Source organism: Otolemur garnettii, unplaced genomic scaffold (genome assembly GCF_000181295.1).
Source record: "Otolemur garnettii isolate 467f Iridium unplaced genomic scaffold, OtoGar3 scaffold00030, whole genome shotgun sequence".
Lineage (NCBI taxonomy): Eukaryota > Metazoa > Chordata > Mammalia > Primates > Galagidae > Otolemur > Otolemur garnettii.
In genome coordinates, this window is record NW_003852425.1 from 4,823,771 (window position 1) to 4,840,367 (window position 16,597).

At 38.0% G+C, this 16,597-nt stretch overlaps 1 protein-coding gene across 1 annotated transcript in view; it reads right to left on the reverse strand.

Moving 5' to 3' along the window:
* Window positions 1-16,597, reverse strand: part of AP3S1 (adaptor related protein complex 3 sigma 1 subunit) — a 63,107-nt gene that overhangs the window by 42,031 nt on the left and 4,479 nt on the right. The window contains exons 2-3 of the mRNA XM_003788901.2: window positions 5,603-5,694; window positions 757-868 (exon numbers count right to left, since the gene is read on the reverse strand). Coding sequence (XP_003788949.1) covers window positions 757-868; window positions 5,603-5,694 — 204 coding nt within the window. The remainder of the gene's footprint in view (window positions 1-756; window positions 869-5,602; window positions 5,695-16,597) is intronic.

Below are 16,597 nucleotides of genomic sequence, written 5' to 3' on the forward strand. Positions count from 1 at the left end.
AGCTACTATGGAGGCGGAGGCAGGAGAATCACTTGAGCCCAGGAGTTGGAGATTACTATGAGCTATGATGCCATAGCACTCTACCCAGAGTGACAGCTTGAGACTATGTCAAAAAAAAAAAAAAAAAAAAAAAAAAGGAAAACATCCCCAGTGAATGGGTGGGATCAGAGATGACAATAACTAGATGTATAGGAAGTGTTATAGTTTGATACCTATATGAGAGATTTTGGAGGAGTTTTAGAAGACAGAATGGTCTAGAAAAAAAGCAAGGAGAAGCCAGCTCAATGATATGAAGAAGCAAGAGGGAAAATGCCCACTACTGGAGTGGGTTACAGGTAGTACCCTCAGGGATACAAAATTTAACTTAGAGCAAAAAAAGTAAAACGATATTAACAAAAAGGGTTGAAAATGAAAAGGAATTTGCTGGTGGCTGACCTTGTTCCAGGGACATTATGAAAGACATTTAGAAAACAGGAAGAGCTAGGTTTTAGGGTCAGATTTGTATCCATGTCGCAAGACACTCATGAATCTTAGCTCCATCAACAGGAAAAAGGGCATAACGTGATTAGTTTTATTGTTAAGCAGGTTAGTTGACTTATTCCTATCTTCCTTGTTCCTCTTTTACCCACCCAGTATCTACTAGGAAACGCTTTCTTACCAAACAAAACATCATTTTAGAAAATTCACATTAAGTTTTAAAAAATATAAACACCAAACTGTTATTTAAGATATTGTAAGAAGCAAGTGTTAACTTACTTGAATTAGATCTAAAATGCCAAGTTCACTTTCTGAAGAATCCACACAGAAGACAAAATATAATGTTGCATAATGCCTATAAATCAGTTTGTTGTCAGATCCTCCAATTAATCTAAATGACAAAACAAAACAATTGAAATGTTATGGTAAACAAAATGCAAAGCATTTTCATTAGCTCAAGCAAACTGACAATTTGTTAAAAAAATCTTTTTATAACAGAAAAGGTGATACTTAATGGCACAGCATTCAAATGAACTTATTTCAGAGACTAAGTAATTAAGATGATTATTTTCCCCAGAAATGTTAAGTAAAAAGCATTGCGTAATATTAGTTTACTCACTCATTAAACTATATTCTGAGTAACTACTATGTGCCACACGCCGATAGCAGGGAAGATAAATAAGTAAGAAAATTACCGGATAGTGGAAGGTGCTACATAGAAAATCAAAATACGGTGATGCTATATTGATGGGTTTGCTACTTTAGACTGGATATTAAGAAAGAGTGACATTTTTGGCTGAGCTCTAACCATGAAAAAATTAAAATAAGAGCATTTCAGGCTAAGGTAACAACTAATAAAAAGGCCATTTCATCAAGAACAAACTACACATGTTCAAGGAAGAAAAAGGCGGCGAGTGGACAAGAAAAGATTAGTAAATGATGAAGTCAGAGAAGAAGGCAGAAGTTAAGTCATAGAGCATTTGTGAGTGCTTACTAGATTTAACTCCTTAGGTCACAGTAAGTTACACAGCTTAAGATTATCAACTAGGGGGAAAAAAAAAGAATGACATTTCTTAAGTGTTAAACAGATTTACCATCAATATCTCAAAAAATACACTGTTTTGAAATATAAACGCAAGAAAACTAAGCTAAATGATACTCATTTCTTCCATCAAATACTTTTACTTATATTGACTGGAATTTCAGCATTTTTTTTTTTAAGAGACAGAGTCTCACTCCATCGCCCTCAGTAGAGTGCCGTGGCATCACAGCTTACAGCAACCTCTAACTCCTGGGCTTAGGTGATTCTCTTGCTCCAGCCTCCCGAGCAGCTGGGAATACAGGTGCCCACCACAACACCTGGCTATTTTTTTGTTACAGATTGGCTGAGGCCGAGTATGAACCCACCACCCTCAGTATATGGGGCCAGCGCTCTACTCACTGAGCCACAGGTGCTACCAGAATTTCAGCATTTTTAAAATAACAATTTAAGCATCATGCTAAATATCTTGTATTTTTCTAAACATAGTTTATCTACCTATTTTGCCATGCATAATGTATTATACTTTTGCCCACATTTTTGAGGGGAAAACAAGGATGTTATTGTGGGTAGTAGTAATTCCATAATATCTACATAAATGCTTTTAATTATTTTATTTATGGGCCAGGCACGGTGGCTCACACCTATAATCCCAGTACTTGGGAGGCTGAGGCAGTGAATTGCTTGAGCTTACTGGTTCAAGACCAGCCTGAGCCAGAGCCAGACCCTGTCTCTAAAAATGACCAGGCATTATGGTGGGCGCCTATAGTCTAGCTACTTGGGAGGCTGAGGCAGGAGGATCACTGGAACCCAAGAGTTTGAGGTTGCTGTGAACTATGATGCCACAGCACTCTATGAAGGGTGACAAAGTGAGACTGTATCTCAAAAAAAGAAAACTATTTTATTTATGCTTATGCATTGAATGTATAACTCTATAGTGGCACTAAAATTCCTTAATAATGTATCAAACAAGTACCCAAATATAAACAAATAATAATTTGAATTAAAAAATTAAAATGAAGTGCAGCACCTCTGTGGCTCAGTGAGTAGGGGGCTGGCCCCAGCCAAACTGCAACAAAAAAATAGCTGGGTGTTGTGGTGGGTGCCTATAGTCCCAGCTACTCGGGAGGCTGAGGCAGGAGAATAGCCTAAGCCCAGAGCTGGAGGTTGCTGTGAGCTGTGTGAGGCCACGGCACTCTACCAAGGGCGATAAGTGAGACTCCATCTCTAAAAAAAAAAAAATTGAAATGAAAGTTTTTTTCCTAAAAGTTTGGGTCAGAAATGCAGGTGGACATTATTCACATACATGGGAGTGCAGTTATGCATGACAAAATGCACTATTTCATTATGAAGTATACAATTATGAGTTTACTTTCTCAGGAGACTCTAAGCACTAACATTATTTAAAATCAAAGCTAAATGTAAACAAATTCAAACCGAATCTACTTCTTACTCAATAAAAGTCACGTTAAACTTACAAGTCTTATGGGAACAACTTCTATAAGCATACACTACTTCCATGTTTTCTAACAGCAGAAGTAGAAATGATCTTTGAAAAGAATTAAAAATTCCTGTGTCAGAAACTTTTATAAAAAAGAAATTTAATTTAAAAATATATGCATGCGATTTAGGGCTTCTGGAATTCTATTTATAGACTAAGATTCCCATTGTTACCTAACAGAGACAAAAAGAAAACAAATAGCAGGCTTTACTTCATCCTGAATCAGCAATTTAGTGATTGTCTTAAAACTTTTCTTTTACTTTGCTTTAAAAGAAGACGGCCAAACTTCTGAAAACTGTTTCAAAAAGTTTAATGTTATTTTAAGAAAGTAAAGATACTAATGTGGGAAGTATGTATTTTGCCTTTAAAAGTATAATTTCATCCTTAAGCTACAGTACAATACTGATATGAATTCTTGTATGGAATGAAAGACAACCGCAGTCCCCAACCTTTTGTGGCACCAGGGACCAGTTTTATGGAAGGTAATTTTTCCACAACAGATGGGAAGTGGGAGAAATGGCAAATGGGTGGTCTTAGTGGGGTAGTGGGACAAGAAGGGGAGCTCAGGTGGCGATAGCAATGGGTAGCAGCTGTAACTATACATGAAGCTTTGCTGGCTCCCCCACCACTCCCCTCCTGCTGTGCTGCCCAGCTCCTAACAAGCCAACAAGTCATGACTGGAATCTTTTTAGCACCAGGGACGGGTTTCATGGAAGATAATTTTTCCATGGGAGTGGGGAGGGGCAGGATGGGAGGTGGAACTCCGGCTGTAATGCTGGGCAGCCCAATCCCTTACAAGTCACGAACTGCTACCAGTCTGAGGCTCAGGGGTTGGAGACCATAGCAATACACCATATAAAATCATAGACGTTTAGAAATCCTCTTATAAGGTCCAGATATATCATTCTACAGAGGAGAAACTGAGGTCTGAGAATTTATACAACCTCACCAAGGAAAGCAGCTTATGAGAAACAAAACCAGGACTAAATTAGATGTGTAGCCTCATCGAATACAACATTTGCTTTCTACCTTTTATAAGGTTAGAAAGGAATAATCACAATTTAACCCCTAATTTCCAGTCCAAACAGTATCCTACTTATTACCAGATCAATCAGGTTCTTCACATGTACTATATGTGGTGTATTAAGCTACGTGGTAAGGCTCCAAGGAGATCAGAAATTAAGGGGCTGGGATGAGAGAAAGTGATAGTAATAGCAAAAGTAAGCTAAATAAGTACAAGGAAAATTCAAAACCAGAAACAGGTACATTGTCTCTATTATTAAATAAAGAACCCTAAGTTAAAAATTTATAAGTTGTAAGTGTGTACTACACATTTAAGTGCAGCACGATATAAGAAATGCAAGTAAGCAGGTGTAAGATAAAAAGTAACTTACAACCACAGTCCCTGTTATCCAAACTACTTCTCATACTATGGATCATACACATTAAGATACAGAAAAGTCAGGCCTGTTGCCTGTAGCTCAAGCAGCTAAGGCTCCAGCCACATACACCAGAGCTGGCAGGTTCGAATCCAGCCCAGGCCTACCAAACAATAATGATAACCACAACCAAAAATAGCCGGGTGTTGTGGCGGGCGCCTGTAGTCCCAGCTACTTGGGAGGCGGAGGCAAGAGAATTGCTTAAGCCCAGGAGTTGGAGGTTGCTGTGAGCTGTGATACCACAGCACTACCCAGGGCGACAGCTTGAGGATCTGTCTCAAAAAAAAAAACCCCAAACAGAAAAGTCTAGGTTTTTATGACTAATCTGTGATTACTGTAAGTCTCAGGTGAAGTTCAGCTTTTGCATACTCAATGAGGAAACAAGTATATTAATTATATAAAATGAGGAAAAAACATCTTTGAAAACATTTCAGAGCAAACTGTCTTAACAGAACCCATTAATTTAAAAGTATTTAATTATAATATTTGGCAAGCTAATTATAAGTAGTTTTTATTTATTCATTTTAAATATAGAAAAATTGATTGGATGAATTCTATTCTCTATATAGGTGTATAGGATATATTTGAGAAACAGACTTTTATTTTGTTTGCAACAATATAAAAAACATAATTTAAATTTTTATAAGCATTCGCAGTGCAGAATACTCTATAGTCATTAAAAAGAATGAGGTTGCACTGGATATGTTTATAAACAAAGCTTTTGACAATATTAAATGAAAACTAGCAACAGGCAAATAAGTATACATGGTGTAATACATAAGTAAATTTTTTTTAACATTTTACTTTAATGTTAGTCAATGCAAAATTAATTTTCTAGAAAGGTACACAAGAAACTGGGAAGGGCTAAGGTTGGAAGATTCTTATTTTACATTTTATATTTTCCTGCGATGTTTTAATTTTTACCATATGAATATAATGCCTTTATATAAAATGCCCTTACAAATTGCTTTAAAAAATTGCATATCTTCCAAAAATTCTTAAAGTTAGATTTATAAGTAACATAAATGACAATTCACATAATCTACTTAATCAAAATTAGAAAGCTTTTACCACAAACTGATAAAATTGTAGCTATTTTAATAATATAGTCAAAACTTAGGAATGTCTATAAAATGCTTTACTTACAATCCTCCTTCTAGGAAATTACAAACATTTTCATCTCTCTTAGATACCAAATGGAAAGTCTCCCTGATGATTTGCTGTTGTGTATCTTCACTCTGAGAAAGAATAATTCAAATACATTAGGTAGGCTTAACAAATTTTTAGTTTTAAAATTCTAAAAAATAAAAGGTAGTGATATCTGTCTGGGAAATCCCTCTAGTAGAGGGATCCTTGGAGAAATGACTTAAAATACCTCCCAGAAGCAAAACCCAACATTTTTTGATGGAAGGAAAACCAAAACAATGCTTTATAGTTTACCACTACAATAGAAATAACATGTTTTTTAAGTGTCAAAAAACAAGAAAAAGCATTAGCTGAGTTACATACCCCAGTAAAAGGTAAGCTAGGGAAGGTAAGCTAGGTAAAAAGGAAACTAGATAGTCAAAGTCCATTGTTTTACAAATGAGTAAACTGAAACAGAGAGCTAAAGTTATAAATAATTAATAGAGCTAATCTATAATTGAATGGACAAAAAAGAAGTTTGGAGTTTCCCATTAAGTTTAACCTTTACTAAATGCAGATTAAGAGTCCATCTGTCTTACTTATCTTCATATAATTATGACCTAAAACCAAAAATTACTTGATAAATACTTACAAAACTTAACTAAGCAATTCATATCCCATTAAAATAGTCAGCTTCCCTAAACACTACAAAAGAAAACTAAGAAAAATCCTGAACCAGAATTATTTCACAACAAAGGAAAAATGATGACCCATAAACAAATGAAAAGATGCTAAACCTCAATAGTAATTAAGTGAAACATACATTAAATGAAATAGCTACACATGCACTATATTAGCAAAAGTATAAAAATATGACAGTATCAAATATTGACAAGGATGTACAGCATAGAAACTCTCATCCTACCAGTGGGAAGGTAAATGGTACAACGGAGACAGAGCAAGGACCCTTCTTAGGGGTTTCACTTCCTTAACCCCCAGCACAGAAATAAAGGAAACATCTTCAGTCTCTTCAAGGGAAATATCAGAAACTCAGCTACATAGCTTTGAGAAGTAAACAAGCGACCTGGTAAGAAGACAGTAGTCTCCCCAGCAAATCAGTGTCCCAAGGCAAGTTTTGGTTTCCCTATAGAAACTAAACATGTATCTTAATACATGTCCTTGAGTTGTGTTTCAGAAAGCTGGACCCCCACCAAATGGAAAATGTTGAGTGCTATCACAAAAACCTCAGATTAGAGGGAACTGAGGACTCAACCTGGATCACTTTTCTTTACTCTAAATTTCTTCCTGAAGGGCCTGGCAAGTCACTCACAGGCCAAACCTTAACATTCTTTCTGATGATCTCAACTTTTTAGAGAAAGCCCTGTTTCCTTAACCAATTGCAAATCAAAGAATCTGAATTCTATGACCTATAAGCCTCCCCTTTATGATATACGCCTTTGGGGGCCAAACAATGTACAAACTCCATGTATCAGTTTACAATTTTGCCAGTAACTTCTGCTTCCCTGAAATGTGCCCCTGCCTTTAAAAACCCTTACTTGTGGCTCGGCGCCTGTGGCGCAAGTGGCTAAGGCGCCAGCCACGTACACCCAAGGTGGCGGGTTCAAATCCAGCCCAGGCCCGCCAAACAACAATGATGGCTGCAACCAAAAAATAGCCGGGCGTTGTGGCGGCACCTGTGGTCCCAGCTACTTGGGAGGCAGAGGCAGGAGACTCGCTTGAGCCCAGGAGTTGGAGGTTGCTGTGAGCTGAGATGCCATGGCACTCTACCCAGGGGGACAGCTTGAGGCTTCTGTCTCAAAAAAAAAAAAAACAAAAACAAAAACAAAAAAAACCCTTACTTGTAAGCCACAGGGGAGTTTCAGGTCTTAAGCATTAGCTGCCTGTTCTCCTTGCTTGGTGGCATGCAATAAATACCTTTCTTTCCCTCCCTGCAAATCTTGGTTTCAGTGCTTGGCTTTCCTGTGAGAGGTGAGCAGACCCCAGTTTGGGGAAAGAATAATCTTCAACAGATAGGGCTAAAACAATTAAATAACCACAAGTAAAAGAATGAAGTTGGATCTCTCCCTCACACCAAATATAAATATGAATCATAAGGCAAGGAGCAGTGGCTCATACCTGTGTTCCTAGCACTCTGGGAGGCCAAGTTGGGTGGATTGCCTGAGCTCACAAGTTTGAGACCCACCTGAGCTACAGAAAAACACCATCTCTAAAAATAACCAGGCATTGTGGACCTATAGTCCCAGCTACTTGGGAGATTAAAGCAAGAAGATCGATTGAGCCCAAGAGTTTGAGGTTGCTGTGAGCTAAAGACACCATAGTACTCTACTAAGGCTGACCAAGTGAGACTGTCTCAAACAAAACAAAACAAACAAAAAAAATCATAAACCTACATGTAAAAAGTAAAGCTACAAAACTCCCGAAAGGAAATATAAGTGTGATTTTTTATGACCTCGGATCAAGCAAAGCTTTTTTACATATAACCCCAAAAGCACAAGCAATAAATTAATAAACTAGATGAAATAAAAAATCAAAACCACTGTATTGCAAATGACACCCACAAGAAAGTAACAGAACAACCCATGGAATAGGAGGAAATATTTGCAAATCATCTATCTAACAAGAAACCCCATCCAGCATGTACAAAGAACTCTTAAAACTCAATAATAAAAAGACAAATAACCCAACTTAACAATGGATGAAGGACGTGAATAAATTTGTTTTAAAAAGTATGTAAATGGCCAATAAACACATGAAAAACTGTTCAACACAATCTATCATTAGGAAAATACAAATCAAAATCACAATAAGATAACATTTGACATGGGGGGGCCACAATGGCTAAAATCAAAACAACAAACAAACCTTGCTGGTGGGAATGTAAAATGGTACAGTCACTAAGTACGACAGTCTGGCAGGTCTTCAACCAGTTAAACATACTTTTGCCATTTGATCTAGCCATTCTATTCCTAATTTTATACATAAGAAAAATGAGAACATATGTCCACACAACTACTCGTGTACAAATGTTCACAACAGCACTATTCATAGTAGCCAAAAAGTGAAAACCACCCAAATGTCTATCAACTGATAAATGAATAAACAAAATAATTTGTGGAATACTGGAATAGTGCTTTCCCATAAAAAGTAATGCAGTACTGATACATACTACAACATGGGTGAATCCTGAAAGCATTATGCCAAGTGAAAGAAGCCAATCACAAAACAACTAGATATTTTTCTATAAATCTAAAACTACTAAAAAACAAAAGACTGTTTCATAATTTCATTTATACAGAATGTCTGCTAGAGACAAATCTATAGAAACAGAAACTAAATTAGTGGTTGCCAGGGGCCAAGGAGGGTGGTCACTGGAGAGTAATAGTTAATGGATACTGGGTTTAGCTTGGTTTGATGGAAATGTTCTAAACTTAGATTGTGGTGATATAACTTTTTAAAATCATTGAAGTGAGCTTGGTGCCTGTAGCATAGTGGTTACAGCACCAGCCATGTATACCAAGGGTGGCCGTTTGGAGCCCAGCCCAGGCCAGCTAAACAACAATGACAACTGCAACAAAAAGGAAACAGCTAGTGGGTATGGTGGGTGCCTATAGTCTCAGCCACTTGGGAGGCAGAGGCAAGAGACTCATTTAAGCCCAAGAGTTGGAGGTTGCTATGAGCTATGATGCCACAGCACTCTAGCAAGGATAACACTGTGAGACTTTGTCTCTAAAAAAGAAAAAAAAACACACTGAAATGTACACATTAAATGGTGAAGCTTATAGTACGTGAATTATATCTCAATTAAGGTTTTTTTTTTTTTTTTTTTTTTTTTGATTTAGGGTCTTACTCCATTGCCCAGACTGGAGGTTAGTGGCATCACCTAAGTTTACTACAAATTCAGACTTTTAGACTCAACATCCTCTTGCCTCAGCCTCACAAGTGGCTGGGATTACTGGTGTGCGCCACCATGCCTGGCTAAATCACCTATTTTTTGTAGAGCAGAGTCTCAATATGTTGCTCAGGCTGGTCTTGAACTTCTGGGCTCAAGCAATCCTTCCCTTGGTCCCCCCAAAGTGTTGAGATTATAGGCATGGGACACCACACCCAGCCAATAAAGCATCTTTTAATAAGGTTAACTAATTTCTAAAGTAAAAAAAAAAAAGCTAGGCCAAGTTTTATAGCTATACTTTCTCCTAATAAGAGTCTACTTATAGAACAGATAATTTAAACACTGGAGCCTTAGAGAAGAAAATACCAGACAATTCATTCTAAGGAAATACAAAGAGTATTTGAGAATAAGCTCTGGACTATTCTATAGTCCACTGACTATGTGCTCTTTTAAGAAGGGATAGGAAGTAGCAAGTGTGGTAATAGTAGAAGTAACTTATTAATTTAGGTAACAATTACTGAGCCCTTATTATGTGTCAAATTTTACAAATATTTTCTTATTTGCTCTTCACCAAGAAAACGTTACACAAAATAAAAGCCCATAGTAGAAGATTGGTTAAATTATGATATACTATACAATTAACCACTATGTATTAAAAAACTGATTTCTGGATATGACATTAAACGCACAGGCAACAAAAGAAAAAACGAGTATATTAAACCTCATTAAAATTTAAAAAAAAATTGTATATCACAGGGCCTATCAACAAAGTTGAAAAGGCAATCCATGGAATGGGAGAAAATATTTGCAAATTACATAACCAACACAAGATTGATATTCAGAATATATTTTTAAAACTCCTACAACTCATCAACAATAAAACCAACTCATCAACAACAAAACAAAAAATGAGCAAAAGACTTGAAAAGATATTTTTCCAAATATTATACACAAATGGCCAATAAGCACAGAGAAAAATGCACTATATCACTAGTCATTAAAGAAATACAAACCAAAATCACAATGAGATACCACTTTACAACATTAGAAGGGCTATTTCCAAAAAACAGAAAGGCTGTTGACAAGGCTGCAGAGGAACTAGAACCCTTGTGCATTGCTAGAGGTAATGTAAAATAGTACAATTGCTGTGAAAAAACGATATGGCAATTCTTCAAAAAAAAAGTAAACAGTGAATTACCATATGATCTAGCAATTCTACTTGTGGGTATATACCCAAAAGTAAAAGCAGGAACTTGAACAGATATTTGTACATCTACGTTCACAGCAGCATTATTCACAACAACCCAAAGTGTCCACTGAGAATGAATGAATTTTAAAAATGTGGTATTTACATATATACAAGGGAACATTATTCAGCCTTAACGGGGAAGGAAATTTTGGCGCATACTACAACATGGGTGAACTCTGAAAACATTATACTAAGTGAAGTAAGTCCTTCACGAAAGGACAAATATTCCATGATTCCTCCTATATTAGGTTCCCTGAGCAGTCAAATTCACAAACACAGAAGGTGATGGCTGCCAATAGTTAGGAGAAAGGAGAATGGCGTTAGTTACCATTTACATATACAAGTTTCTGTTGGGGAAGATGAAAAAGTTCTGGAGATGGATGATGACAATGGTGGCACAAGAAAGTGACAAGACTTTTAAGCCCTCTGCTCCTCCTGGGAGGAGGTGCCAAGGTGATGCAGGCTGTGGTCACCAACCCAGGATCCCAGGTGTGACTATGGGACCTGGGGAGGGTTGGGCCTTTCCCACCAGCGCATGGCTTCAGCCAGAAAGTTTCTGGTGACCTACAAAGAGACTCTAACAATGCCTAAGGTCCTCTGAAGTCCACAGATAAGGCATTGATGACTTATCCCTTTTGGAATATCCTGTCTTTGTCACAGAACCCCAAGGGTAGTCAGATATGTGAGAAAATTGAAGAGTATGGGTTATAGCTAGTACTCCCCTGGAGTGATGCAGACCTAGTCTTGAAGCAAAGATCAGACACTGATTTCACACATCTGGTAGATAAATGAAGAATTCAGAACCTGACTGTAAGCTCAAGACAAGCTGCAAAAAAGAGAAGAAAAATTCAAAGACCTTTGAGCAGAATTAATGCTACCCTCAAACCCCGAAACATGGACCCACAATTGGTCATGAATTCCAGGACCTCCTTCACTACATCCAAAGACAAGTGGACAACCATCCCCATCACTGTCTCTACCAGCATTACCTCTACCCAGAGTTTCTCCTCTGCCTCCAACTCCTCTACCTATAGAAATAATAACCCACCTCCATCACTTTTGTTGGGGAGGTGACTTGCTATACAACTTAAGAAATGAAGCAGAAATAAATGTATATGCCTGAAAAGAAAGTGATGGACTTAATGCCACAGAACTGTACACTTAAAAACAGTTAAAAATCTCATGTCATATAGTTTTTACTACAATAAGAAAATTTTATGACCCTTCTATATGGCACTAAGATATATTAATAGCAGGATACAAAGGTAGTTATGATGAACTGGCGCTCTTTCCCACTTAGCAAATAGGAACTGAAACAATTCAATGTGTTTGGAATATTGAAAAAGGGCCCTTTCCTCCTGGGTGACAAAGGAAAAAGTGAATGACAGCAAGTGAGTCTTGTAATTACATCAGGCTGAATGAGGAAAGATGTAAATGCTTCTTAGCACAGTATAGGTGGGTCTAGCAGGCTTCACATAAATTCTATTCACATATAATTAAGAAAATGAGCTAAGAAAAATAAATGCTTTTCTTCTTAAATTGTGTTACTTCACATGTGACTTTAGACCTGGAACCAGCTTGATCACAGACTTAGAGATGGCACAAAATTGGAGCACTCTTTATTTTTATTTATTATTTTTTTAAGAGACAGAGTCTCACCCTGTTGCCCAGGCTACAGTGCAAAGACACGATCATAGCTTGCTGCAGCACTGAACTCCCGGCTCAAGCCATCCTCCTGCTTCAGCTTCCCAATGTACTGGGACTAAAGACACCACACCTGGCACTCACCTCCACCTTCATTCATGCTAGCACCCCATCTCTCCCGAGTCTAATGATAACTGGGTAGGGAAGAAAGTAACTAGGCAGAAGACAGTATCACTGTCTCTTTATAAGAAGTTATTGTTCAACTGTGCAAAATAGAAGCAGGAGTCAAAGAGAAGTATCTCTTTCTGTGAAGAGCATGTGGGGGCTGATGTCATCAGAATGAAACATGTGAAGAAGAGGCATGATGTCGCACATATGCATGATGTGGCCCGATTCTCTTTAACCCCATCTCCTGCCACGCTTCCCTGTGATGATTCAGTTTGCCTTCTTGTGATTCCTGAATACATCAAGTTTGTTCCCATTTGAGAAGCTGTGAACATCTTTCTGCCTGAAACATTTCCTTTGCCTTTCTCATAACTCTCCTTTACCTCATTCAGCTCTCCTCTCAAATGCCAGGTCCGCAAAGAGGCTTTCCCTGACGATCCTATCACATACAGCCTCTCCCCCATCACTGTTTATCCTCTTACCCTGTTTCGTTTTTCTTCAGAGACTAATGACAATCTTATACAATTTGTTTATTGTCTATCTCCTATCACTAGAACATAAATTCATAGGATAGGGGTAACATCTGTCTTCCTCATCACTATAACCAGGCCACATAAACAAAAAATAAATACTTGTTGAAAGAATACAGGCAGAGAAAAAGAGAAGAAGGAGAAGAAAGAGACAGGTCAGGTAGAATCAGAAAGGCTACTCTCTTCTCAGAGACCTATGTTTAAAAAGAGTGTCTCTTTAGTCCTGGAAAGGGGCCTATTTGTGCCTAGAGATGGCCTTGTGACAAGACTGATTTTCTGAAAAATCTAGAAAATGGGAGGGAGGCGGACATCCCTGTCCAGCCCTGAGCAGGGGAACCTGTATCAATATGACTTATGTTATAAAAATATCATTTAGTCTACTTTGATGTGGATCAGGCTGCAGAAAGATCAGAGTGGGAGCAGAGAGACCATTAAAGAGACAATTACAGAGAGACTACAGATTGCTGTAGAAGAGGAAAAGGATGGGTGGCGCCCGTGCTCAGTGGGCCCGGCCCCATACACCAAGGGTGGCAGGTTCAAACTCAGCCCCGGCCAAATGCAACAAAAAATAGCCAGCGTTGTGGCTGGTACCTGGAGTCCCAGCTACTCGGGAGTCTGAGGCAGGAGAATCGCCTAAGCCCAGGAGTTGGAGGTTGCTGTGAGCTGTGTGATGCCACAGCACTCTACCAAAGGCGGTAAGTGAGACTCTGTCTCTAAAAAAAAGAAGAGGAAAAGGATTTTGATGGGACAGACCTGGATAGGCACAGATCTGTTTCGCTTTCATGCCACTACCTAGAATTTAGTCATGTGGCTATCCTATTTATATGAAAAGCTAAAGATACAGTATAACTATGTAACTGCATACCTAAAAGAGAAGAGAAAATATGTTTGATAAATATTCAACCAGATTCTGCCAAGCCTAGCCTTCAAATCATCAAAATATCTCTTTCATTCTTCTTCCTACACATACAACACAATCAACATCAAGACCAGACTGTCACCTCATCCAGCTCAAAGTCTATGTGGCAAGATGTACACCTTGCTGTGTTGTGTAAAAGTAAGAGACTAAGATATCAGCCCCTGTCCCATCCTTCAACAGTGGGTGGAACAAGGTGTCAGATACTTGAGATAAAAATGATCATCCCTCCTCCCCAAAAATAAAAGTGACTCCTCCACTTGAAGTCTTAAGAAGTGGCCTTTCTTCCTCTTGCACTGCAATCCTCTTCCAAGAGTTGCCTAGTCCTTCAGTAAATAAACTTGGTTATCTATAGTTCAAAGGATGCCATAAGGGAAAGCCAACAGTGTAGAATGGGTGAGGAAAGAAAGTGTCATTTATTCTAACACTTATTAATGACAAGAACGAACTCTGACTCTCTAACAAAAATTAGCAGATTTCCCTTTGGAATCAGAAAATAGAAGGATCCTAATACTCAGGTTACATGGGAATGTTTCATTTTGTAGAAAAGAGAATCATAAACAGAGAAAAAAAAATATATATATATAAATTGTTAAGGTGATACTGACATATATTAATGTTTTTTGGGTTTTTTTTTTTTTTTCGGAGAAAGAGTCTCACTATGTTGTCCTCGGTACAGTGCCATGGCATCACAGCTCACAGCAACCTCCAACTCTTGGGCTCGAGCAACTCTCTTGCCTCAGCCTCCCAAGTAGCTGGGACTGCAGGTGCCCGCCACAACGCCTGGCTATTTTTCATTGCAGTTGTTGTTGTTTAGCAGGCCCGGGCTGAGTTTGAACCCGCCAGCCTTGGTTTATGTGGCTGATGCCATAGCCAGCATTAATGTATTTTTAAAAAATCTTAACAAGAGACTGGCCAGACATTAACATTTGGTTATCTTAAAGCCACAAATGCTTGCTAAATCAATCCACTACAGCTTCAAAAAATTCATTCTGTGTTACTAATGTTTAAAAGGTACATGGTCTTCTTTGGGACATTCTGAAAGGAAAAACAAAAGACTGGAGGAAACACACCAAATGTCAACAAGTATCTGAGTGTGGTGGAATCAAGAATGGCCTTAGTGACATTAATACTTAAATATTTTCCACATAATCACAAAAAGAAACTTATTTAAAATTTAAAACAATAAATAATTTAACAACCAGCAACTCTGCTAAAGAACATAATACAGCCACCTTCTACAAGCCTTCTTCCTGTTTAGAAAAGCCAGGGAATGACTTTATGCTAAGTATCACACTTCCTCCCAAACCAAATATCACTGTAATTTTGAACATTTTATTTCCTCTTTACAATTTAAAGCAAGCTCAACAGGTTTAATTTTAAGAAGCAAGTCTTCACAATGCCTGGCTATTTTTTGTTGCAGTTGTCATTGTTGTTTAGCTGGTCCGGGCTGGGTTCAAACCTGCCAGCCTCAGTATATGTGGCCAGTGCCCTACCCACTAAACTATGGGCACCACCCAAGACTGTACATTTCAAAGAACCATTCCTGACATCAATTACCTCAGAAGCAATCTAAAATTATAGGGAAAAAAATTATATCTATTTAAAGTTAATCAAAAGGGAGTAGTGGTGATGACTACATTAACTGGCTTCATTACCCATTTCACAATGTATATGTATGGGAAAACATCACGTTATACACTGTAAATACAGACAATTTTTATTTGTCAACTATATCTTAATAATAAACTTTTTAAAAATGCTTAAAATATGAAATACTAGACCATTGTTTGCCTACCCAACATCTACCCCTCTCTTCCATCTTTTCAACGGGGGTAAGTTTTATTCTTGTTTCTAGCCCTGTCTTCAGCCCCACAGTTGGATTCTGATTAAGGTAAGCTATTATTGGTCTTGGGTAAGTTAAACAGACTGAAAAAAAGGCACATATTCTGGGATTGCAGGAACAGATCACCGACCCTTTCTGGATTGAACTGATTACCAGAAATTCAAGGAGAATGTCCAGCTTTTAGATATACCAATTTTGTTAAGACTAAAGCAGAAAAAGAGAAATTGGATCTATAACAAAACCACTGATCTGCTGAATGAAATAATTTTGGAATCTGTCTACTACTCTATACTTCCTACTATGTACCCTAACGTAGCTCTTTTTAAGCATTTGAGTCAGGCTACATAAAACCTAACACAAAAGCATATTTTGAAAACTAAAACACTATGTGTTAATATGTGTTAACACCTTCATACTCAGAACTGCTGATAATTACACCCTGATCACAAAAATAAATTTAACAGTCCCATCTGCCACACTGTCTTGTAAGTCACTAAAAAAAGACATTAGTTGGGCATCACCTGTGGATCAGTGGGTAGGGTGCCGGCCCCATATACCCAGGTTGGCGGGTTCAAACCTGGCCCTGGGCAAACTGCAACAAAAAAATAGCTGGGCGTTGTGGCAGGCACCTATAGTCCCAGCTACTTGGGAGGCTGAGGCAAGGCAAGAGAATCACCTAAGCCCAGGAGTTGGAGGTTGCTGTGAGCTGTGATGCTACAGCACTCTACCAAGGGTGATAAAGTGAGACTCTGTCTC